Source organism: Topomyia yanbarensis, chromosome 2 (assembly GCF_030247195.1).
Source record: "Topomyia yanbarensis strain Yona2022 chromosome 2, ASM3024719v1, whole genome shotgun sequence".
Lineage (NCBI taxonomy): Eukaryota > Metazoa > Arthropoda > Insecta > Diptera > Culicidae > Topomyia > Topomyia yanbarensis.
The window spans coordinates 468,346,770-468,372,738 of record NC_080671.1 but is presented as its reverse complement, the minus strand read 5'-3'; the positions used below and the strand labels follow the sequence as shown (position 1 = coordinate 468,372,738).

Below are 25,969 nucleotides of genomic sequence, written 5' to 3'. Positions count from 1 at the left end.
AGCAGCGCCCAACTTTCAACGAAATGGCCAAGTCGTACTCGATGGCCACCATTCCGGTTGGGTACCCTGCAAATACCCTCAGCCATGAACAACTGAATGCTACTCGATGCGCGCTGATCGATAGCGTCATGGAGCAGAGCTCAAGCAATACGGGACCCAAGTTTAGGAAGTGCACTTACACACAAGGGTATATCGAAATCATCTCGGTAGACAAAGATACAGCTAAGTGGCTGAAGGATTCCACAGCTGTAATCAAGGCCTGGGAAGGCGCTTCATTGGAAGCTGTTGAAGCGTCGCAGATTCCAAAACAAGCGCTTTACATCGGATATTCCCCCGACAGCATCGACTGGTCCGATGGGAACATACTCCGCCTGGTGCAGAATCAGAACGACAATTTCTGCACAGAACGCTGGAAGGTCGTGAAGAGAACTACGGTCCTCAAAATGATAGAGCTCCTGTTGGCGGTAGATGAGGCTTCAGTGAAACTGATAACCTCCCAACACAACCAGCTGGACTACGTATTCGGAAAGGCTAGAATGCGCCAGCTGAAGGGGGGCCCGGCCTTCACCGAACGTGGAAGTTCTGGGCAAGCATGGTCTGTAAAAGCTCCTGTGGGTGACCCAACACGGAGCACCTCACAACGGACTTCTGATCATAGCAAGCCTGCAGCAACGGTAACGAGTGCATCGGTGGCAGCCCATCTTACGAGCAAAACACAAAAGCACCCTACTGTATGCGGCTCGCGAACTGATACACAAGGAGAGGATCGAAAACCCCCTGCAGACGAAGGTGCGCTACGGCAAGAGCCGAAGCAAATACTGGGCCAAAAAAGGCTACTAGAACGTTGAACAGCACACAGCCTGTGACTAGCCGTCGGTACAATGAAGGAGGCGAAGAATTGGTCCCAAAAAACGACGGTAAAGTAACACCCAAAAAATGAGCAGCATTCGCTGCATTCAAGTGTGCCTCCACCATGCAAAAGGTGCCACAAGCGTCCTTGCCCGGAGTTTCACCAAAGAGCGCCTAGACATCGCTCTTCTGCTGGAGCCGTGGGCAAATAAGCACAAAATCTTTGGCTTAAATTTCTCAGCTCACAGGTTAGTATATTGTATCGACCAGCCAACTCCAAGAGCTCCAAGAATTTTATTACTCTGTTTTGATAAACAGAGCAATAAAATTCTCTCCAATTACAGAATTCATTCAACGAGACATCGTTGCAATAACAGTGGAAGCACCGACGGCTAGAGGAAAGCAGGTGATTGTGATCGCGTCTGCCTACTTCCCTGGCGATGCGGATACAGCACCACCTTCTGAAATCGATGCCCTCATAAAGTACTGCAGACGCATAAACAAGCCCTTTATCATTGGATGTGATGCCAATGCACATCACACAATATGGGGTAGCACTGATATAAATTCCAGAGGTGAGTACCTACTAAAATACCTTTCGTCAAATGATGTCAATATATGTAAAAAGGGAGCTGTACCTACATTTATGAACGCAGTTTGGAGCGAAGTACTGGACCTTACGGTATGCAGCGCTCAAATAACGGAAAAGATAAAGAGTTGACACGTTTCTGACGAACCTAGTCTGTCGGATCACAGATACACAATGTTCGCCATAGAATCCAATAAAATCACAATGGAAAAACACAGGGAAATAAGGAAATCAAATTGGTGCGTATTCCGCTCACACCTGGAACAATAAAAAAGAACGGAGAGTAAGATACAATTTCCGACAGATCTGGATAATGCGGCAAACGACCTACAAAAGAGGTCGCCTATAATGACAGTTGTCCTCTTGTAACGAGGTCTGTATGTCGTGATGTTCCTTGGTGGAACGAAATCTAGCAACACTTAGGAAGGAAGCTAGGCACCTTTTCAATAAAGCGAAGATTACTGGTAACTGGTCAAACTACAGGACCGCTCTTACCAAATACAACACCGAGTTGAGAAAGGCCAAAAAACTATCAATGCGCGAGTTTTGTGAAAACATCGGAAACTTTCCAGAGGCAGTTAGTTGTTAGAGTTGCATATAGTCACTGTGTGTTGATTGAACACGGCGTCGGCAGCTTTCACCCAACTTGTTGAGGCAGACACAATAGTCGATGTAATAAAACACCCCGGCACGCAATTAGTGAGGGCAGAAACTAACTCATTCAATGAGTTTCATCGTCGCAAAATGCTTAGGCTGGAAGTTTTCCGTGACTTTACTTTTTGTCGGTTCCGAGACCATAAGTCATTAAATTGACTTTACGCTTGTCCGGACATGCCGCAGACTCAGGTGATTCGCATTTAATGCCAAAAGATCCTGACTCCTGCGTTGCAGAAGACAAAGAGTTAAGTAGCCGGGAAACTCTAAGCTTGTTCATTGACCCTACTCCACGCTTTTCTAAACTTTCTTACTTCAAATCCTTGCTCTTCCTTGAGTACTATGGTTCTTAATATTTGAAAAACACTTCACCTTCCAGTCCCTTGCTAATTATACTTCGTCACAATATAAAAAAAAAAGATTAACTCACTATAAGTCGTTAATAAAAAAGGGAAAAAATATCACAACATCGAACATGTTGTCTGGTCATGCGCCAACTATTGTGGTGCCAAATTTCAGCTTAAGGGTTTCCTTTGGCCCCGAGTAATTATATCAAACGTTCTGGTTTGGGATTTGTTGATGATCCGTGATCTTCCCCTCTTCTGCCTATTTTTAAAAACGTAAATATTCCAGTTTAGTTATATTTTCTCTTTTTCTTATATTCTCGGAATCATGCCAGGAAACCTATTGCTAACAGAGACCTCAACGACACGACGTGACACTACTGCTTCAAAAGTGTATCGAAAATATGACTACCCCCCAGTGATTCGGGTAAATGGTACTGTCAAATTTGATAGTTGGTAATAAATGGCACGAAACTTGCAGCACTGATTATTCTTCTGTTATTTTCTTTAAAATTTGTTATTTCTCTATAGTTACCGTTGAAACCCATGGTTACCTGCTTGTTGTATAAACAGTAAGTTAATTCATGTACCTTTTCCTTATTTCGGAATTCTGGTTTTTCTGGAAATTTCGGACAGGTACGATAATACAGTTGAGCTTGTGATTTAACTAGGCGTATTATCATAGCGTGTGCGTTGTGCTGCTTTTTGTCTCGTGCCAGTGGATCAACAAAATGTTCGACGAAAACATGCGACACTCGAGTTCGATTACCAGTTTTCCGAATGAAATTTTTTTAAAGGACATTACTTCCTTACAGAGACGACTTGTGCTTTATGGAAAACAATTTTCCGGACGGGGCAACTTAATGAACACGTCTGGATACATCGCGGTACATGATCCTTTTGTTGCGTCATCTGTGGCACAGCACCGTTCAATAGCAACATTCTAGCGAATCATCGGTTCACACATACCGGTGAGAGACCGTGTAAGTGCCCTGTATGCCACAATACATTTGTTCAAAAATCTTCCCTAATCTTAAACATGAACTTTTACAGGGGCGAACCGCTGTACAAGCACATCTTGCGGGGGTAAAAATTTGATGTGAAGCCAAATTTAAAAGTACACGTCAACCTTCAAACGGGTGATCAACCGTCCATGCGCATCGTTCGGACAAACATTTTTCTGTAGGGTCAGGCTTGAAAAAGCACAAGAATTTATATAATTGAACTACCATTCAAGTGAACCTTGTGCACATTCGCTTTCATATGGCTGAGATACCGTTAAAGGGCACCGTGATTATGGACTGAAGAAGGCATTAACAGTACACATGCCGTCGTATGGACGAACGATCGCACGAGTGAACCGCGTGGCACAGAATTCTCTGCACATGTTTTCTGGAAGAAGCGCGAACGACAAAAAAATAAAGTAGTTATTACGAAAATATGGAACCGAAGACATTGCCGCTGCTGAATTGATTATAGAAACGAAGAGTATTGGAACTGCCAATTTACTGGAACAGTCATCCCATTTTAATTGAACTATTAAAATGGGAGGATGCCGGCTCAGTAAATTGGTGGTTGTGACAATATCGCTTTGCTCAGTACAGACACTAGTACATGGTTGGCAGCTTTTTCAAACCAGGCTCACTCCGTCCGTGACGGACCATGCTGCCGCATTTTTTATAAGCACGAAGTGCCGCAAAGCCGTCTGCTGCATTAGCGACAATAATGGTTGTTTCATGGTGAACGTTTTTAGAGTCTATTTTACTTGGAAATGTTTTCCTGGTGATCGAAATAAAATCATTCAGCTAGTCATGACTACCCTCAATTTTTGCATTAACCGATTTACATGCCATTTCGCTCCATTCTTGACTCATTTTCTTCCCAATGCGATTTTCCAGAATTCAACCCCGCAAATTTTTCGTTCCTTAATACCTTCCTAGCAGTTTTCTGTATAACAACATATGGACATATATCCTATGTTCGGTCGCAGTTTTTGGTAGCTTTCACGTTACAAATTTGAATACCTACACTTTGGCTCGGGTTTGGAACAAATCAAACCCTACCATTTTTTACCGACTATTAATTCGGCTTATGTAGTGAAGCAATCGTAAAGTTTATTTTGAGATAGGAACACATGGCCAAAATGGTACGAATTGCATCGGTGCAGGTGAATGGATAACAGTTCTGTATATAAAAGTTACATCACAGGAACTGAAGAAGCGCGATGTACCTACCCACCGCCCATTATTTCCTGGCGCTTCGAACCGCAGATGAAGAGACAAGCATCTGTTAAAGCTAAAGCCTCATACAAATCACTGAAAGGTTTTTCGCCAACTCTTAGACGGTTTTAAATCTTAGATTATTCTGAAGTTGGCCCTAAAAATAAACGAATGCATTTGAAGCAATATTATTGCGCTGTAACGTTATTAAAGCTTTGTTTATTTTCTGTAACAAATTATCGATTGCCAGGACACGCAAAAGCAAATCAGTGTTGCGCGAGAAATGTATTTCTCGGCATTATCGAGGGGCCCTTCAATGGATTGGTAACTGATGGTAAATTTTTCGGACGTATTTTTGCCTCAATTTTACATGAAGTTTCAGGTCGTGTCGTTGGAGACCTGGTAGCCCTTATACCGATACCCTACCAGTCCTAGGCGGACCAGCCGGCGTTCCGGTTTATGATATCTTGGCATTGATATTCCGTTTCCAAAAAAAAAAAAACTGCAAGTTTGTGTTCTTCTTTTCACTGTTATCTTTGTTCGCCCTCTCTTCCCTGCTCCTGATACAATGTCTACTATAAAATTCCTCTGTGAATGTGTTTTCAATTAATATTTGGCCTTCCTCGCAAAAAGCCAAAATGTGTTTCCCCTAGTTTAAATTGCTAAATAAAATAATCTTGTTCGTAAAAAAGGTCAAATCGTACCTCTAGTTTTTCAAAATGTCCCTGATTGCCGGCCTAAGTATGAAGAAATTCAATTAATAACTTTTGTATAGTCTTCAAATTTGTCTCCAATTATCTCCCTTAGTCTTAACCAAATTCAATTAATATCTTTTGTATAAGATCTTTATTCCGAATATTAAAATAGCCTGAAATTGTTAAAAAAACACAATTACATACAATTGCAAATAAGTTTAAATTGTATGTAATTTTTAAAGAATTAAATTGTAAAATAAGGAAATTGTAAGAGAAAGCACAATCATCAATATAAACGAATGTTACGTTAAATTTTTTTAAATCCATTTCCTCGTCAAGTAACGAGCGTCTCCACCGAAAAAAGCTCGTTGAACCCTATCAGATCCACATTGCGCTGGACTTCAGCACCATGATGCAGCCTTATGGTAGACGTCATTATTTCTCTCTGCAAAACCCTCCGAGCAGCCGTCAATGAACTGTCAGACACAGAAAACCAACCAAGCTTTCATTCATACTTTTTCTCAGCCTACTACCATCGGTAGTTCTTTCCAAGCTCCCGAAAGCTCGACCTTCTAATTTTGACAACATTCATCTGCTCACCAATTGACGACATAGTGCGACCTCCCTTACACCTTGTACAGGATTTGCCAGGAAAGATGGTCGGTTGTCAAATTGGAAGCTTTGAGCTTGCGTACGCACCATGCTCCACGCTCGTTAGGAAGCTTCCTCCGCCTGAGAGCCTGCTTATGTTGTACACTGCTGCGCATGCTTTGCTCCTCTCGCCTGCCCTTTGCTGGAACCAGTCAGTGGGTAGGTTCACTAGCTGCTTTGGGCCGTTGTTTCGCTCGCTCCTCAATCGATTTTCCCACTCACTTGAAAAAGCTACCATCTTGGGAATGGAGTGAAAATTTTCCTGTTCCTCGACATAGTTTGAAAAATTGTGCAGCAATTTGTGGTCTGTTCGAATGAAAAAGTGTCCTAACGTGCATCTCGGGACGGTATTGTGCTGATTTTATACCGAGCAAAAGATGAATCGTGCGGGTAGTTGTTGTTGAGGAGGATTTGTCCTGTGCTTCAAGTAGTGTTACCGAGCAGAAGAAAAATAGCAGTTTTGTCCTGAAACCAGCGAAAATCTTCGCAGCAATACAGTTGGTAGGGAATTCGTTTTATTCGTTTGGCTGGGTGTGAAAAAATAATCTTTTTTTGTTGGATTTTGATAAGTTATGATTGCGAAAATTGTAGCAAGAAAATTGATTACCGTGTGTTCGGATCTTGCCCGTGGCTCATGTAGGTCAACTAATTAATGGACAGCAATTGAAGGCATTTGTGGTTGAAAAAAAAGCTCATTACACGAGTGGCAAGTGGGAGATGAAGATGCATGCGGAAATTATCTTTTGATTTTGGTTACGTCCTGGAAAAACGGATAAAGCGGAAATTAAATAATTCATGTGACTGTGTGTGCTTTCTACAGCGAAAAAAAATCCAAAATGGCTCCGGGAATATGGAAAAGGGAGGCTGAACCCGATACCGATGCAGCGGAGATAGCAGAAGCTGCAACTACTTTGGCGACGAAAATCTTCGGACACAAGCATCCCCATCGTACGACGACGGCATCGGAGCTAGAAACAGGTAAGTTGAACTGGGAGAAGTGCAGGATGCGGAAAAATAAGAATATCTCAAGTGGAGGAGGAAAGTTTACAGCACCTTGACAATTTTTTGAGAGTCTCCAACCTTTCATCAATTGAGAAAGTCTCGTGTTTGTTTGCTTTAAATGCTCCTTCATACTACCTTAATTAGATAAGACGGTTATGCAAATTGATTTTCAAAGGAATGTCAATCTAAATAAAACCTGCGGGTGAGTCAGAATGATTTTTCCCGAGCCATTCACCTGTTTATTACCGATATACTCGCTGCTTCAACTAACGTTATGTAATTTTGTTGCTTTCATGTCCCACTTACCCGTGCCCAAGGAAAGGATCAAAGCAACCAAAGTCGAAGAAAAATAACACACTGAGTGGAATTTATTTCTTTTTCTTCGCTTCCCTTATCGTTGCTGCAAGGATGCGAACATCTTTTGTGTTCTCACGTGGTTTGGAACTCGAGAGTAACTTGAATCGAAAGACGAAAAAATGATAAATGAAACACGAACCCACGGATTTTCCCAGTAGGGGCAATGTGTGGGTTGTTTTTCTCCTTCAGGGCATCGAATGGGAAAAATTATCGCAGTTAGCTACCACCCACACTGAACGCAATTCCATTGAAAGCCGTACCGCTATCGGTTCGCTTTTTTCTCCCTTTGCCTATACGGACAGGCAGGGAATGCAAAGTATTTAAATAAACATGGGCGTTATTCAATATAATTGCGTCTAAGGATGCGAAAAAAAGTGTCTTCAAGGAGGCACCGGTCTCCAGTTGAGATCACCTGTGACATCAGACACGTCGATGCTGCGGCAGTTATTCGTTCAACGGTCCATCCACTGGAGTGTCACAGCAACAAAAAATGTATCTATAAAATTGATCTTAGTGAGCATTGGAAAGAGACTAACTGGCTAAGCGACAATGAAATCTGCAATGGCCTACGTTGCCAACTTGGAGATACAAGGAAAAAGAAATAGCATTTGTATTTGCTTTAATCAATCTGTGCGAGAGGATGGATGACGGCTATACTTTTTTTTAGTGCTTTGGTGCTTACGGCGGAAATCGTATAGCACTCTGGTAAATGGTAGTTATCGATTTCCTGCTCTGCTCGTTTGGCGAGAGCGTAACGAAATACGATAGCATGGACGTAATTTTGGACACTTTCTGCAATAAGCGATAGGCAAAAACATAGCAGCTACAAGGGAGAGCTTCGCGAGGAAATCAAATTTTGCGATGTACTCAATGTTGGCAGCTGTTTGTAAGTTGCATATCAAAAGATGTGATTTTTATTATATTATTAATAAGGCAGCCAATTTTACCTTTAGAGGTTTTTTTTAATAATCAAGGTTGTGATACCGTTTTAAAAGTTAATCAGAATGCTGCGTCACTGACGGTGCATCAAAGCTAGCTCTGAAAAATCTGTCCAATCTTGGTTTGCTTTCTTCATCGAACGAGGCGATGTTGTCACGATTACCGTTAAAACTTTTCAACTGAGGTCTATGGCTGCGTAAGTGATGGAGCAGAACTGGCGCCTAAATATGTCTACACTGACGAGACTACCGGAGGTTTATTATTTATACAATTCAGTTCCCACACTATGTATCAACTTCCGAAATGCATGCTCTATGATTAGACGGTACAACTACTGCAACTACTGTTCAGGCTCCAACTAGTACCCACTCATCAAATACTGTATATAGTTCCTTCAAACTAGCAAGCAGCGCGAGATCCAGCAAATACGGACCAATCTGTGGCATCTTGTGATTTTGAAATTCCGGAAACCCGGAAACTGCAAAACCAATCAATTTATTATACAATCTTTATAAATACATTTTCAATGATTAATTGAAGGTTATGTGCTTACCGATACAATATTTATTCTCAAAAAGGAAAATTGGATTAAACCTATTTGTGCATTAAGACAACAGGACCTAACATAAATTAAGTTGGATTTTTGTGTTTCGAATTCAGCTCGTCAGTAACTAGCACCAACTTGGGGCCCAGCTAGACGATATATCTAAACTAGCACCCAAGCTAGCCCTATTTAGACATGTGTAGTATCATTTGAGAAATTTGAAAATATTTTTTTTGCTCTTAATAATCAAGGTTGAACATTCAGATAGATCCAGTACTAGCAGGCGTTCTGTTTCTCCCGTGCAAACAAAAAATGAAAATTTTTGGTTATACACTTTTGGGCGCACTCTATACATTTATTGATATGGATATTTCATGCAAAGATCAGCACATCTATTTCTCACTCTAAGAAATACTGCACAATAAATTTGTTGTTTTGTCTAGAAATTTCATGTCAGTGAGCCGATGAATGTATCACTGAAATGGAATACCGCTCAGATTACACACACATGTTTTGATTTTTGTAAAAAATTGAAGAAAGATCGTGACTACATCGTACTTTTTTGTGGTATCTTTTCAATGAACAGGAAACTTAATGACATGTGAACCAGTTTTGAACATGTCTTTTTTCAGCGTACCGTGGCCTTGAAGAAAATGTATAACATATATTCAAGTCTAGCTTGAATACATCCATCTGATTGTTGGGATTCCGCTTGAAATGAGCAATCAGCGCTCCGTCGGTTTTTTAAGCGTTGTTCTCGGTTTTCGTCCGGCTCCTGACTTGTGATTCACTGTCATCCGTTTTTGGAACCTTTTGAGGACCTTTGAGACCGTCGAATAATGTATATCCATCAGTTTTCCCAAGGTGCGATGCGACAACGCAGGAATTTGCATGCGGATGAACGAAACCCTTTCGCGAACGGTTTGCTGATATTCATCTATCTCGTACAGAAACTCACTAACAACTGCAAAGCATAGCAGATATAAACAATACACTCTAAAGAGAAATTTGGTTAATTTGGGTTCAGTATGAAAAAAAGATACACAAGATTGAAAGTGTCACAATAATTATCGACTGCGTTAGCCGCTGTTTTTTAATGTGAAAAAGTAAATATTAATCAAAACGAATAGTAGTGGATATCTGACGGATATCGTGCGCATAACTAGCTCTTGCGCGGTGAGACCTTGTTTCATGGTGAGGAAACATTTGCTTTCTCGTCAACTGTATCTTGGTAGTCATTCACTTCACTTCTTATACGATATCTTATACGTTCATGCCGTAAACGTTAATGTTGTTGATATGTTTCCTTGCTTCTTGCACATATAAGTTACAGCCCACAAGCCTGTGCTCCGTTTACCATGTTCATTTGCCCTTTGCCATCGTTGATCGCCTTCTCTTCTTTGTCCCTGATACAGTCTCTGCTACTGTGGTGTTAAAATCTTGTGAATGTGCGAATTAAGGAAAAAGTCTTTTACAAAACGCTGCAATGTGTTTCTCCTAGTTTTAAATTACAAATCTAATAAGCCTGCTTGTAATTAAAAGCCAATCTGTGTTTTAAGTCTTCAAAAATGTCTTTTGCCTCCCTTAGTCCTATTAAAAATAAATTTACTTTTTATGTACAACAAAACCTTCCATGAGAAATTTCCTTTCAAAATCATATTATTAGCTGGGCAACTCTTGGTCGCTTTCCCCACGCAAAATTCCATGTAAACTTTAAATCGTGGGCACAAAAAGATATTTTCACCGGTAGAGCCTAAAATTTGCACAGGTATTCCAGGACTCAGATTGAACCTAGAAAGTTGCGAGGTGCAACATTTTTTTAATTTAACTCACTTTAATATAAATCGATCAGCATTCCGTTAACCTTCTCTAGCAGTTGCGGGATTTTAGGCATCCGTCTGAAACTCTATGACGATTTCGCATGAATTTCAGAACGTTGTGATCTTAGTGCTCTTCGCTCTAAGTTGATTTAGAAGGAGGACGCTCACGTATAGTCTTGATTCCGAACTGCATAAACATTTGTTTAAAAAACTTTATTTGCCGTTCCTGTACGCAAGAACAACAGCTTTATGATATTCTCGATTACGAGGCGTAACATGAAGTACGAAAAGCAATGTTATTTTAGAAACTGTTTACATTTATTTAACCTTCTTTAGGTGTTGGGGTCAATATGACCCAAAATGAACTTTCAAACTGTGATAACTTTTTAAATTGTGCACCTAGAAGTTTTAAATTTCTTAACTTTTCCTCTTTGATGGAGAGCAACGATTTTCAATAGAGTTGAGGATTTTCGGACATTCCTGAAGGGCTGTACAAAAAAAGTTACGAATAAGATGTTAACGAACTCAGTTTTAAAACACAATTTCAGTCGAATCTATATGAACTTGTACCCAAATTGTTTGTTAGAGTTTACATTTTTAGTTTCTGGTAAATATTAACAATTCTGGCCTGGTTGGCTAGTGGGAATCGGTGCCGAATGGGGTCTTGTTTGGCATACAAGGATGTACGCAGAATCGTCTTTCTAAATTACTGCTTTATTGACAGAATAGTAATAATGAACACAAACGAAACAAAAACAAAAATGCAGATGGCAGTTTCGAACAGGATACTACCGGTCTTGGGAGTTTCTGCATTACGAATCCAATATCGATTCCGGCGGTACAATAAATACTGAACAAGCGACACTGTGGTCAATCAAGGAAACTGATCCCTAAGTTTTTTAATATTCTTGATACTCTGATTCAAATACTGACCCTTGGTTCTACGTGAAAATCACCCGTGAACATCCGTAAAACTGGCTAATTCATGAGTGTAGTTCTAGAATTCTAAAGTTTTTTTAAGTTCACGTTGAATTGGCATAAATTTGTAGTTCAGAGTGAAAAATTGATCTTATTGGTCCTATAATGACCATCCGGAAAATCTGGAACATTCGCTGAACTAATCAATTCTTAGAGTTGGTCTTAGAACCAGGTGTTTTTAGTGTTTCTTGAATTCTCATTTGAATGAGTTCGTATTTATAATCTACACATGTTTTTTTTTGGCTACATAATGACTTTCCGGAAGATCTGGAATAGACGTGGAACACGCCAACTAATGAACCCTGTCGTAGAACTCTGGGATTTTTTCGAAAATAGTTTTGGGAATTTCAATTACATAAATTCGTACTTGTGACTGGAGTGGAGACTCTATTGGTAACGCAGTGACTGTTCGGGCTCACATAGTAGTTGTGCCAAATGCCGGTGGCGTAGAACGGTTTTGGAAACGCACCTCGCATTTGGCGCAACTCTCAATTGATGACAAACCTATACCGCCAAAAGGCTATTCGATTCTAGCAGTTAATTGTATGCAAGATGTAGTACACTAGGTATCCACATGATCGTGTGATATATTTCCTGGCAGTCCTTGTCCAACCACCGTACAGTTTCGATCGTGAAATATAACTATGTCCTAACGTGCAATGAAGCTTAATTTAATTCCGTGAAAGTATTTGAATCTGTGTCGCAGAAGATTATCCTCCATCCTTCAGTGGTCACGTTATGTGAATCAAGTTTATGATAATAAGTTTATGACTATTCCGGAAGTTACCGTCCGCCGTTTATGTGCCAGTAGGAAACCCCGCCTTCCCGAGCCTCGTCCAACAGTGACCTTCCGGAAGATCCGGACCTGGAACCGGAAGTCTGTAGTTTTCTTGAAAGTTTTTTTTTCAGAAATATCGAAATCGTATTTGTGCTCGGAACAGAAACTTTCCGGAAGATACGCAAATAAACTTCAGAGCTCGAGGACTAGATTCATGAGTTGAGCAGTTATACGGATGTTCTGGATCTTCTGGATGATTTTCATGTAGCATTTAGGTGGCACGGTACATCTAGATAGCAGACTAGGTAGAAACGATCAGGTGATTAGGTACTGGTATTGACCTTCAAGTGATTTCATAGTCTCCAGCTCGAGAGAGCGCCTAATGAAGTTATTCCACGATAGTTGTTGATGTTTCGCTATTTTCCTTTTTAAGTAATGGATATCCAGGAAGACGAAAAAATGCCACTAGCAAAGAACTCAAAAAGATGCAGAATCACCAAAACGTTGATGTGGCTTCTCAGAGGAATTTTCTGGGTCCCGGACTGAAAGATGCTATAAGTCGAGAAGAAGCTCTGGTAATCATCGTTTCATCGATATTAATAGCGGGCACAGTTTGGACCACAACTGGAATCGGTTCGATTTGTTCGCATGTAAAATTTCCTTGTCAACGGACTACAGATGCTACGTACATACGAACGCCTCTTTCTCTTTTCAATTTCCATGTATGAAAAGGAAATTGAAAGGAAAAATAACGAGGCACCCGTGAGAGATTCAAAATACCGTCAGAAGGTACAATTGGGAGATTCGAGTGTATTGAATTTTGTTTGTCGCATTCCGATTGAGGACGCGTACGCGTGAATTTTAAGATATCTCTTTCCTGTTAACACATTTGTATCTAGCCATGTCATTTCCATGCGCATTTGGGTCTTGGTAAGACGGAATATTTGTAGAAAGTTCATTCGAAATAGACTAAAATTGTATGCAAGAGAATACTTGATGATGTGATGTATTTTGGTATAGTAAGCGTAGTGAACGAAAAATGACATAAATTACGAAAAAGGGTATTTTCGGAATGGGGTTGAAATCATTTTGAACTCCAAGATGAGGACTTCCAGTTTAGATAAATTATCTATAACCTCAACAATATGGTATATTCGGAATGAGGTTGACACGTGTGACGGAAATCGATACCTTGAGCCATTTTGACATCCAAGATGGCGACTTTCGGATACAACCTCAACAATATGCATATTTTCGGCACGGGGTTGACTAAATAGTACATAAGAAAATCGATATCTGAAGCTATAGTAAAATGCAAGATGGCGAATCACAGTTTAAACCTAAAAAACTTGGACATTTCGGAAACAGAAAAATATAGAGTAGAAATAGATATAGTGATTAGTGTTGATGGTGATGGTTATAGCAAATTTTGCTCAACCAGAAGCTGTTCTTGACCTTCAAAATGACGTCTCTCATCGATTTCCGTTAGGGACCGTTCATAAACTACGTAGACCGGAATTTTTAACCCCCCCCCCCTCCTCCCCCTAGTAGACCTTACTAGACTTTTACCAACCCCCCCCCCCCCCACGTAGACCGTCTGCGCATACTTTTATTTTTTTTTATTCGCAGGAAATGTGAATTTAGCAAGAAGCACATTATAATGTTCAATTAAAAATTAGCGTTCAGATTTATTTCAAGCTTTTTGAATATTAAAGAAAGATTTTTCACATTGGTTTTTTGTCTATGATTGATCAAATGAATTAATACCGATTCAAGGTGCTTTCAAACGTTTGTGTAGCGGAATACTTCTTTTCAAGGTTAATCACTCAAATATATGTAAAAAGATATATTGCTATAACTAGCTTAAGTATTGGCCGAAGTGCGACCTACACTAACAATGCAGAATTGCTAAACACTTTTTGAGCCTTACTGGTGCATTCAAAATTGTTAAATTATAAGAAACAATAACAAATTAATACTGTCGATGTGTACTATCATCTAGACTAAAATAATAAACCAAACATGCACACAAATTTCACTATTCGTGAACAAATTTCAATATTTCTAAGATAATAAGATAATCTAAATTGCTTATTTGATTAAGGGAACGAAGCTATTGAAATCCCAAAAATAGTTATATTTCTTATGTAATTAAGCTGATAACAATTCTTTTAACGGCTTTGTCAGTCTTCTGATAAATAATGGAACGAATTTTAATATTTGTATTGGGACAAATATTAAAATTCGTTCCATTATTTATCAAAAGACTGACAAAGCCGTTAAAAGAAATCTTATATACACCGTAACAGTCAAAATCTTCATTTTAAGGTGATAACCTTAGAGTATTATCGCAAAGTATCAAAGTTTAACTCCAAATATTTTCGAAGATAAATATAGTAGAGCCGGTTTGCACGGAGTTGCATAGGGTCAAGACGTAAAATGAAACGGGTGTTTAAAGATTTTGAAATCAGTGTAAATGATTGCAAGAGAAACTGATTAATTCGAGTAAACACTTCGTTATAGAAGTTTAACTACACTACTGCTTTAACCACCGAAATCAATAAATAAAAAATTAAAAAAATAATCCACTTATTATTAAAAATCGGGTGTTTTGTTGTTACAATGGTGGTTTTAATGCTTAACTTTCACCATTTTTCATGTTTTTACGGTTCATGCATTTAATGGTTCATGCATGTCTGCTAACTAGTGGTGTCTCAGATGATTTCACAGTCAAAATCTTCCGTCGAGAGGAATTTTGGGCGATCCCCCCTCGTAGACAAACGTAGACTTTTGCCAAAAAGTGACATCGATATCTGGAAATACAGTGGGTTTTTACTAGAAGGTCAAACAAGCGTTTTCTTGGCAATAGTTCGCGATCGCAAGCCTTCCCTGAGAAGTGTAGAGGGGGGTCTCATAAGTGCTGGGAGTAACGACCCCGCCAGGTTACACCATAGTTGCATGAGAAGTGCCGTTAAGACGCTTTCAGTTATGGCAGTTCTGTATTGGTGACCAATAATACCGTTTGTAGTGCAGAAAACAAGCTGTCAATGTTTGCACAGTAATATGTACCATATTTCGTTTTTTTTGCATTATATCAGCAGAGCATCATACTAAATGCAGTTTTAAAGCAGATAAAAAACTTCATTTTGATGTTTATTGGTTCAGATTTCGCCGCCGATTGATGCAATTGACAGTAAGAATACTTTCTGGTAACGACTCGAATATGTATGACTAACTTATGAGACCAGTGTCACACCTTATGAACCGCCGAAACAGGATATGCTAACAATAAATTTCGTTAAAAACTCCTTTAGATTTCAAATTTCTATTGGAATTAGGAAGTTTTTCATCAGTGCCATGATCATCACTAAACAAATGTATGGCTAAATCGAAAAAAAATACTCTTTTCATTATTGATATATTTACTTATTTATAGGTTTCGCATAACTAAAACGGCTGTATGCGTTTGCTGAACTGAGCTCTGGGTGTCTACTTGTCTATTTGTAAAAATGAGAAATGAACTGAAGATTAGATTTTCCACCTTACATTATGATCCATTTGATCAACTTGGACTCATTTGCTGCATTGGTAGTTAAAACTTAGGGTCGCCATTTCCTTTTTAATCGTATACGTCCATATCATCATCGTTGTAGCTTAGCCATATGTTCTTGTTAGGGCCGTCGAGAGCCGCGCCGGGCCCCGGGGTTTGAACTACTGACGGGCCCTTCCAGATATGACTCCTTATTTCAATATCGATTAGTGAAATTATACGGATGCAACCGTTTCAATTAAACTATTTTTATGAAAATTGTTTATTGGACACGATTCAATGCGTTAGCTTAACAGAGTCGTATTTTAAACATGCAATAGATGGCAAAAATAAAAATTAATAAAGGAATATTTGTGGCTGGCCATCAGAATGACTTACGTCCAAATTGCCATTGCAATTGAAATCCTTTCTTGCGGCGTTGCCATACAGTCCATATCGCCATCGTTCATGCTACCTTGACGCACGTTAATGCTACCATCGTTAATGCTGCCCAGAACCAGAGCTTAGAAAAATTGACATCCCTGCGTGAGCTTGAAAGAGAAACAAAATTCAATTCATGCCCGCCGCGATGAATCGAATGTTTGGTTTGTTTCCCTCGTCCTACAACGCATCCATGTTCGCATATGTTCGGTTTCAGGAGCAAACTTAACCTTGTTTCTATACTAGCTCTGAGAGGGATTATCAAGCAAAAGTGCACCAGATATAGATTACGCAGTTCAGTTATACCAGAAAATGTAAAAGAACTTCTGCCTTCAAACTGTCCACATAATAACAAATGAATGCTTTGGTTGGTGAGTGAATTTATATTTCCTCTGAACTCAACCATTCGATTCTGCATAAAATTTCAGTCAATTTGAAAGTGAATGAATGAGGGAAGCGTTGAAACTGAATATTGGTTTCAGCAAATTAATCAGAAATAGGCAAACTGAATGTGAAATTTTGCGCCACTGATGCTGCCTTGATTCTTGTTGTTCGTACATGCTGTTGATTTTGAGATAATAGATGCAGCTATTGCAGTTGTCACTATGACCTGAACGAATTTTCTTTATCGGTTTCTGAACATGGTAAAATTGGTTTTATAATCAATAGTTACATTTGCGCTGACATTCAGAGTGAAAACATTCCGAATGCGATGACTGGGATCCAACAGCGAAGTCTGCTCTTAAGAAGACTTCGACAGAGAGTTGTGAGAGAAAGAGTTTCAACTTTTGGTGAAAACTAATGGGTAGAATAAGTATCCAGTTAAATTCCCACATTTTTCTTCATCAATTGTGCACACTGGAATCTCCATTTACGAACCAAACCAAGGGTTGGTAAATTGAATTAGTTCGTAAGAAAGTGTTCGTTTTTTGGGATTTAGATCGTAAAAAAGTTCGCTTTACATTCTTACTAAAATTCATTGGTTGAGCAACATTATCGATAACCCTAACAATATTGGTATTTCCGAAACGGGCTGGACAAGTACGCGATGAAAATGGATATTTGGTACCTTTTTGAAATCCAGGATGGAGACTTCCGATTGAACAATAATCTCGATAACCCTAACAATTTGGGAATTTTTGAAACGGGCTTGACTAGTAGATGACAGAAATGGTAGCTTGGAGCTATTTCGAGCAATTTCTGTATAAACTATGAGGGTATTTTAAGCGGGTTTGACGAGTAAAGGAGCGATGCCCTTTTAGAGGCCAGGATAGTGTCTTCTGGTTGAGAAAAGTTTTCTATAATCATATCATCCGCATCACAAATAACTATATCTATATCTATTCTATGATTATATTTCGAAAATGTCAATATTTTAGGTTATACAGGTATCTTAACTGGAATTCGCCATCTTGGTTTTCAAAATGGCTTCATACATTGATTTTCGTCATCTACTTATCAACCCCATTTCGAAAATATCCAACTTTTATTAGTAACAGTTAGCTAAGAATATGTTCAATTGTATACAACTTCATACTGTACTGTGCGTATTCAAACTTTTTTACGAACACTTTTAAAAACACTTGCGATAAATGAAACAAGAATGGTTCAATTGTTAAATGAATCTAATAATTCACGTACTTCAGCAAACCATTGGAACGACTGGAACGTAGTTGATTGTGATATATTTGCAGTGCCAACAGAAACAATAAACTTCAACAATTAAATTAAATTCAGTTAAAAATGCGGGCCCCCAAAAAAGACCAGGGCCACAGGATAGTAGCCCCCCCCCGACACCCCCCCCCCCTCTAGTCGGGCCTAGTTCTTGTTTGCTTCTAGCACGGCGACTTGTGATTGTGTATTCGTTTCCCTAGTTGTACACTTTTCTGCTGGAGGTGTCGGCTATCCTGATCAGAAACACATAACAAAAATATTTCAAAACTATAACTCGCATTGTTACTTGTTATAAATTTCTGCTATTTTAACTACTAACGAGACCTAATTTATAACACAATATGTTACAAAAAATGTGTTCTGTTATAATCTTGTTATTTCATTCTGATCGGGATTGGTTTGGTGGAACTAGGTACAATCTTGAGTAGCACAGAGGTTGGGACTTTAAGGTATTTTTGCTATAAAATCTGCTAGTTTGTAAGAAATAACTCCTTACCGGCTTTACACTGATACCCCTTTTTAAATTTTTTAACTCTACGATATTCAATTCAGTCCTTAAACATTTTCTGAAATATTCCAATTTGGAACCATTTTGTTAAAATCCGGAAAATTTAAAAATTTTGAACGGGCTACGATAAAGATTAAGAGCAGCAAAGTTAGACATTGTTTATTGAATTCCCTAGATAATTTTCTGTATGAATAACTGTTTCGAGTTATATTGTCCACTAGTTTCCAAAACGCCGACGAGCACTTTTGTGCACAAGGTGTGCCAGATGCAATTATTGGATTTATATGAAAAAATTCCTACGTTGGTTGTTTAATAGACGATTGAAACAGTGCGTTTGTTTCGATTGTTGTTAATGAACTAATCTTAGAAGCAGCTGAGCAAGGTCTTTCTAGGGGTCATGTCTGCTTATAGTATAGGCATGTTGTGATCTGGCCTTGATACATACAAAACGTAGTCTGAGTTATGATAGAGTTCTTTAAGTCAGGTTCAAACAAGCCGCACTGTCGTTATCTCATCAGAAGAATCCCGTTAACAACACTTTATCGTGGCACTCAATGTTTGATAGATCCCACTTTAGTACTGGTGCCAAATAGTCCTATTCTGATTTTGTTAGCTTAAACGTTCCCGAAGATCTTGTTCATACTCAGCTAAGTGACCAGTCAAACCTTTTTGATCATACTTTTAGAAGATTTGAGCACTAAATTTCTTGCATGATTACTTCAAATAAAAATGACCAAAAGCCTAAGTTGTATTTTTGCTTTCAGCAAATGTTTAATCTTACGAACAGATTAGTAGACACGAAAACAATTAGAGATGTTGCTCCGAAGTACAACCACAATTCGTCTGTCAGGGGATAAAATAAACCGATTTTGAAGATCGGAATATGAAAACACACTGATGGTTTGAATCTGCACCTTCTATCTTTGTTGACTGGTTTCTGTTATATGCTTTTGCAATGTTAATTTGATATATTGAAATTACCAAATCGATTAAGTCGAAGGAAATAAAACTGTTCACCACGCAGAATTAGTGGCAGAAAGAATCAATGACGAAAACGGCACCCTAAAGATTAGAAGATATGAATAATTGCTCTCTACACGCAAACCTTGCTACACGAAATACAAAATTTAGTTTTCTAAGTCATAAACATAAACATGATATATTTCGTCAGAATGGCGTGTCCCATCTTTGTTAGCAGGTTGGAGCCGCCTATGTCACGGTCAGGGTTGCCAACGGTACCGGTAAACTACATTTTTTCGGTATATTTACAATTGCACAAGCCGTACAGCCCGCTACAGCGCCGCATCACTACAGCTCTTGCCAGAACGGTAGCCAAACCGAGTACATTTTTCCGTACAGCAGTAGAATACATTTTTGTTTTGCTGCTGTACTCCGACTGCTCGGTGAGAGTGTGGCGTAGTAAAGTTTGTTCTCTCGCTTTGTACACTTTTCTATGGAGAGGCCCGCACACGAAAGCGTTGATGCCGGTCGTGGCGTAAACGAACCGCATTCATTGTCGTCGTTTGTGATTAAAAATATTGAATAGATTAAAAATAATAAAAAAGAGTAAAATATGGGAAGAGAAGCTGTACCGCTCGCGCCTGGTGGCTGTACTGAGGCAGTATTGTTTTGTCATGTTACTGCTTTGCTTACAAACTGCCGTACAGCGCTGGGCGTCCTGCACTAGCGAACGACAGCAGCGTCGTATGAGAAATGAGAATATAGGCAGAAAAATTACAACCGCAGAAAAGGTAGGCATTTTGCATCCTTGATCACGGTCCTAGGCTCATAATTTCAGGATGTTCATATATTGAAATTCCAGATTCCAAATCATGATATTCTAAATTATAAGGTATTCATACAAACATCCCATATTTCTATGTTAGCATATAAAAAGGTAACACTGTTTCTGTGAATGTGAATGTAACAACAGCGAAATATACGCGCCTATTTAGATGATGGATATCAGTTTGTAATGTTTGCGCTTCTCCGGAGAATGAGAGTAATTGTATCACGTCTCCCTCGCGTGTTCGTTGCCTTTCCGGCGTTCATAACACACACATTAGAATTCAAGTTCGTTCCTCAGTGTTTCGGCCAGTGATGCCAGAACAAGTTGGTTTATGCTATCTTCCGAACTCCCTTCTCAGGCGAGTATTTTGCTGTAAATTATAATCCGCTTCCTGAAAACCTTTTGGTTTCTAGCTTGCCATCGAGTACATTACGTTCGGACAATATTCCGGTACTCCTGACTGGCGTTGATGGTTTGCGGTTGTACTACCAAAACGTCAGAGGACTTAGGACGAAAATCGAGCACGTATACTTGACTGTTGCTGACGGCGACTACGATATTTGCGTTCTAACAGAGACTTGGCTTGATGATCGTATTACATCGATGCAGCCCTTTGAGGACACGGTTTATCGTGCAGATCGATGCGCAACAGCATTCACGGTCGTGGCGGAGGAGTTTTGATCGCTGTTTCTTTCGCACCTGTCTCCTGTGAATTTGGTGTGGTTAGTTCATCGCGCATTGAAGCTGTTTGGATGAAGATTACCACGTCGATGAAGAGCAGTTTACATTTCTCCAGAAAAACGCCTTGACTGCAATATTATGCAGCTCCATCTAGACTCAATAGAACGCATTTCTTCTCAGGCAAATTCAAACGATGTGATGATAGTCCTTGGTGAATTCAACCAACCGGGGCTTATGTGGATAGCTTCTAGGCGACAACTATAGTCCTGCCAGCCGTTTACTACTGGACGGAATGGCTTTCCACGGACTAAATCAAGTAAGCACGATCTTCAACCACCAATCTCGTTTTCTTGACTTCGTCTTCGTGAATTGGATTGCTCTGCCTTTGTGTTCTGTGAGTAAAGCTTCTAGTGTGATCGTTCCATTGGATAATTATTATCCCGCTTTAGAACCAACAATTTCTACCAGTAGCACCCTACAATACGAGGAAGCTTTAGTTGTTGATCGTCGTAACTTTCGCAAAACTGATCTAGCTACATTGCGCCGCTCCCTGCTGCTGATCGACTGGAGTGTACTATATGAGCATGTGGATGTAGATGCTGCCGTTGACCTTTACAACCGACTACTGTTTGACTGTGTTCAAACATCCGTGCCTAATTGTCAACCTTCTAGGAAGCCTCCTTGGTCTAACGCCAGGCTTCGGATTCTGAAACGTACTCGTGCCAAAGCTCTTCGTGCGTACACAAATCGACGATTTCCTTTCCCGGTCGATCGGTGGAGATAGACATCCTTCTGTACAGAACAAATGTGCAAACAACTGCAGGTGGACACGATCTACATTGATCTTAAGGCTGCATTCTACACTGTTAACCATGAGATACTGTTAATTCTGCTGTTGGCTTCGATCATACCTTGTTCACCTTGAAGTCATTGTTCAAATTGATGACAATGTATCTGAGTCCTTTTCCAACCATTCTGGAGCTCCTCAAGGTAGTACGCTTGATCCACTACTGTTTTTACTGTTCGTGAATGATGCGGTTTTTGTCTTGATGCGTGGAGGGAAACTGTTCTTCGTCGACGAATTGAAAATATTTCTACTTATAAAGAAAGAAGTCGATTGCCGTGAGCTACAGTATCTCGTTGATACCTTTTACAGTTGGGGTAAATGAAATATGATGGTTCTTAGTATTGCTGACTGCTTTGTGATCAGCTTTCATCGAACGAGAAACATGTTTGTGCATAATCCTAGATAAAAGGCTAACGTACACCCATCACTTCTCAGCGATCATTGACAAAGCAAATCGTCTACTAGGTTTTATGTTCCAAATATCCAACGAATTCCGGAATCCTTTGTGCTTCAAAGCGTTATATTGTTCACTGGTTTGCTCACAATTAGAATTCGCAAACGTCGTCTAGTGTCCATACCATGCAACTGGGAGCCAAAGAATTGAAGCCGTTCAGCGCAGATTCATGACAAATGCGTTACGTCAATTGCCTTTAAATGATCCGCTGAACTTGCCACCATACGAAGACCCTTGTCGATTACTAGGACTGCACACTTTAGAAGATCGTAGACACGCGTCGCAAGCTACCTTCGTATCTAAGCTTCTTCTGGCTGAATATGATGTTCCCGATCTCCTATCACAAATTAACCTCTACAGTAGAGGCTCTACGCACCAACCCGTGTCCTTCGTCTTCGAACACTGCTGCAGACTGAAATGAGTAACAATAACTACGCTGCCAACAGCCTGATACTAGCAATGGTCCGTCACTTTAACGATTTTACCGAGATCTTCGACTTCGTCATTAGTTCTGCACAGTTTCGAAACCGTTCGTTACCACCTTTGGTTAATTATTTGTAGATTAGTTCATTAATACTCAGTGTCAGTTGGACTTAAATTGTTAAATATATAAATTGTTAAATGCAGAAATACATAAATACATAAATACATAAAAACATAAATACATAAATACATAAATACATAAATACATAAATACATAAATACATAAATACATAAATACATAAATACATAAATACATAAATACATAAATACATAAATACATAAATACATAAATGAATTATATTTGTTTTATAATGCCCAAATTTAACTATCAGGTGTATTTAGAAAATATCTAGAGCAGTACCAAAGACGGTTATCCATTTCATAAGGTTCGATGAAAATATAAATATAAATATCATTTTTCTCTTTTTCTTTTGTGGATTCGAAAGACACGTTGTCAAATACACCTTCAACATCGAGAAAAACTTCTAAGCTTAATTGCTTTTGTGAAAAAGCGTTTTCAATGTTGTAGACAACATCGTGTAACAGGACGGTATTGGACTTCCCCCGCTGATATGCATGTTGCATTGCATGCAGCGGATGATCACCCAAACTAACTTCTCGAATGTAGTGGTCGATTAAATGTTCCATTTATTTGAGAAAGAAGGAGGTCAGAAGGATCGGAAGCTCTTTGCCTCCTCATAAGTGACGCGGCCACCTTTGGGAGAACCTTTTTCAAAATATTTTTGTAGTAGAACTGGAATGATTCCATCTTTTCCCCCAAACTTGTACGGAGCAAACCTCTTGATCGCCCATTTGGTCGATTCGGTGGTCACAATTCTACGAGCAAATGACAAAGAATCAGTACTACCTGAAACGAACTCAGGGGCAGTTGTCGGCGATGGCTTCGTACAACCTGGATAGTGTGCGTGTCAAAAAGACAGTTGAGTACTACATCTTCGTCAGACGAGTTTCCACCAGTAGCAGTTCTAATCGAACTGACATGAAAGTCTTTCGATTTCGAAAGTAACTTATTTAATCGTTCAGACTTAAGACGTTTGTGCAAAGGCTTTTCCAACCACTTCGCTCAGAGGATCGAAGGGCATTTCTGTATGCTGTGCTAGCCAACTTAAACACCTCCGAGCAGTCCCTGTGTCTGCGATTCCAAACTCTTCTACATAATCTTTTGAGTCGAATAAGCTTGACATTACACCAAGAAGTTCCCTAAGAAGCACGCCTAACTTGAAGCAGACTCAAACTCTGCGTATGCTGCTACTATGAATGAATTTGTTTTATCCACGACCTCATCAGTCACTTGGAGATTCAATCGTCGGAAGATACATATGAACTTGGATTGATATTTTACGACAAAGGCTCAAATATTTTCAATAAATTTAGACTCACGTTCAGGCATGATCTAGAAAACTTGTGAATACTATATTATATCCAAATTAGACGCCGTTCGTGTTATAAGAAACCAGTCGGGTACTAATCGAGTTTGGGTTTCGGCTTATAAAAGCCGAACCTAACCAGCTCTAGTATACTCTACACCTACCCGCAGTTATTCTCGGTCGTCCGAACCGGACTTGTTTGGATCTACTTCGTTCTCTACCAGGTCATGTGCAGTTTGAACAAATGAGTGAGTGCAGGCATTGCATTTATCGCTCATATGAGTAAATACGTCCGGATAATTTGCTACTGCGACAATAAAAACTCACATTTTCACACGAAAAGTTATTGGCACTCACACAACTTCTCCGGATAAATTCAAAGTGTTATTTCTCCGGATAAATAAAACTGCCGGAGAATGAGCGAATGAGCTTATCACGGTATCCTTTTTGCGCTCGCTGCCTTGCTGTCGCTATTCCAAAAAACCAATGAACAAGTCTATCGTACTTCTTTGCCGCTTTTCTTTGAAATTAAGTATATATTTTGACGCTTTTCTTGATTTCTACGAAATTGAAATATTATCATTTTCTCCGGTGAGAAGGAAAAAATCAAATAAATTTTACCCGGAAAATTATTCTCACGCTATTTGTGGAGACGGAGCATTTTGCGACTAATCTTATCTTGGAAAAGTTGGACATCGGATAAGCTTCTTCTCGCATGAGAGAGAATTACAATGCCAAAGTGAGGGTCGAGTTTTGCAATAATGAGAACTCTTTGTTAGTGGTACGGTGTTCGCAATAGTCCTCATTGATAACCAATGCACTGAGCTTCAGGAATTTATATTGGAACGTGCAGCTCGACAATCGAAGTTTGGCCCCACGTTAACCAGCTTCGGGATAGTGCTGATTCGGAAGGTCTCAACGTATCGGCATCGGCTGAAAATACGCCACCCCTCGTCAATATTCTACTCAAGATTTGAAATTCTATGGTTCGTTGCACAATTGTAATCACCGCGATCGTTGCGTAAACCCCATTTTGTCATCGGATTCATAGTTACTCCTGCCATTATTCTTCTTCTTAAATATGCCTATGTGGAATGGAATTGCTGAACTGGTGAATATTAACCAGGCACTCAATTGACGCACAGAATACAATCCGGAATATACATCAGAATGTTATAACAGTAATTCTACATTTACACTATGCAGCAATGCAACGCGGCTTTTGAAATGTTCGTGTTGCTAATTATTTAAAAGTGTTTTCACTCTATAGTGTACACGTGTTATATTACGCGCTTTTACCATTCTATTTGTTCATGCACCTCATTCCCGGTCATTGCCTAACAATGCCCTCAACTGAATCCCAAAACTTTTTTGTTCATTATTCGTCCATCCTCATGTACCTACCGAACGGTATCGAAATCTCTCCACTTTCCCACGAGCGTCCCACGTGTCTCGCCAAAACTCTATTGCGTCGAGATACCCTTAAACAATCGTCATCCGAACCTTCCCTCCAAGCGGTTGAACGAATTGATAAAATCTCCCCCGAATATCACCATGCTTCTAATTAATTTCGCCCACACATTTCGGAACTGGTGTTTAATGTACCGTAAATTAAAGCCATTCCCTAATTTGCCGCTGACTTCTGTTCCCAGTCGACATCAGTAAAGCTGTCAGTCGCCATGACAATTTTATTGTGAACGGCTGCCTCGAATGTAATTGCATTAATATTTGAAAGGACCAGCGGGAATCGTAATCG

General features: G+C 39.6%; 1 protein-coding gene across 4 annotated transcripts in view; it reads left to right on the top strand.

Moving 5' to 3' along the window:
• Window positions 1-6,201: 6,201 nt before the first annotated feature.
• LOC131686172 (synaptotagmin 1) overlaps window positions 6,202-25,969 on the top strand; it is a 97,207-nt gene continuing 77,439 nt past the window's right edge. For 2 of the 4 annotated variants that reach the window (XM_058970383.1, XM_058970381.1), the window contains exons 1-2: window positions 6,202-6,502; window positions 6,822-6,979. In XM_058970383.1, the coding sequence (XP_058826366.1) occupies window positions 6,838-6,979 (142 nt within the window). In that variant the 5' untranslated portion in view covers window positions 6,202-6,502; window positions 6,822-6,837. Of the gene's footprint in view, window positions 6,503-6,641; window positions 6,980-25,969 lie in introns of all 4 variants that reach the window. The other 2 variants (XM_058970382.1, XM_058970384.1) reach the window with 2 other exon arrangements.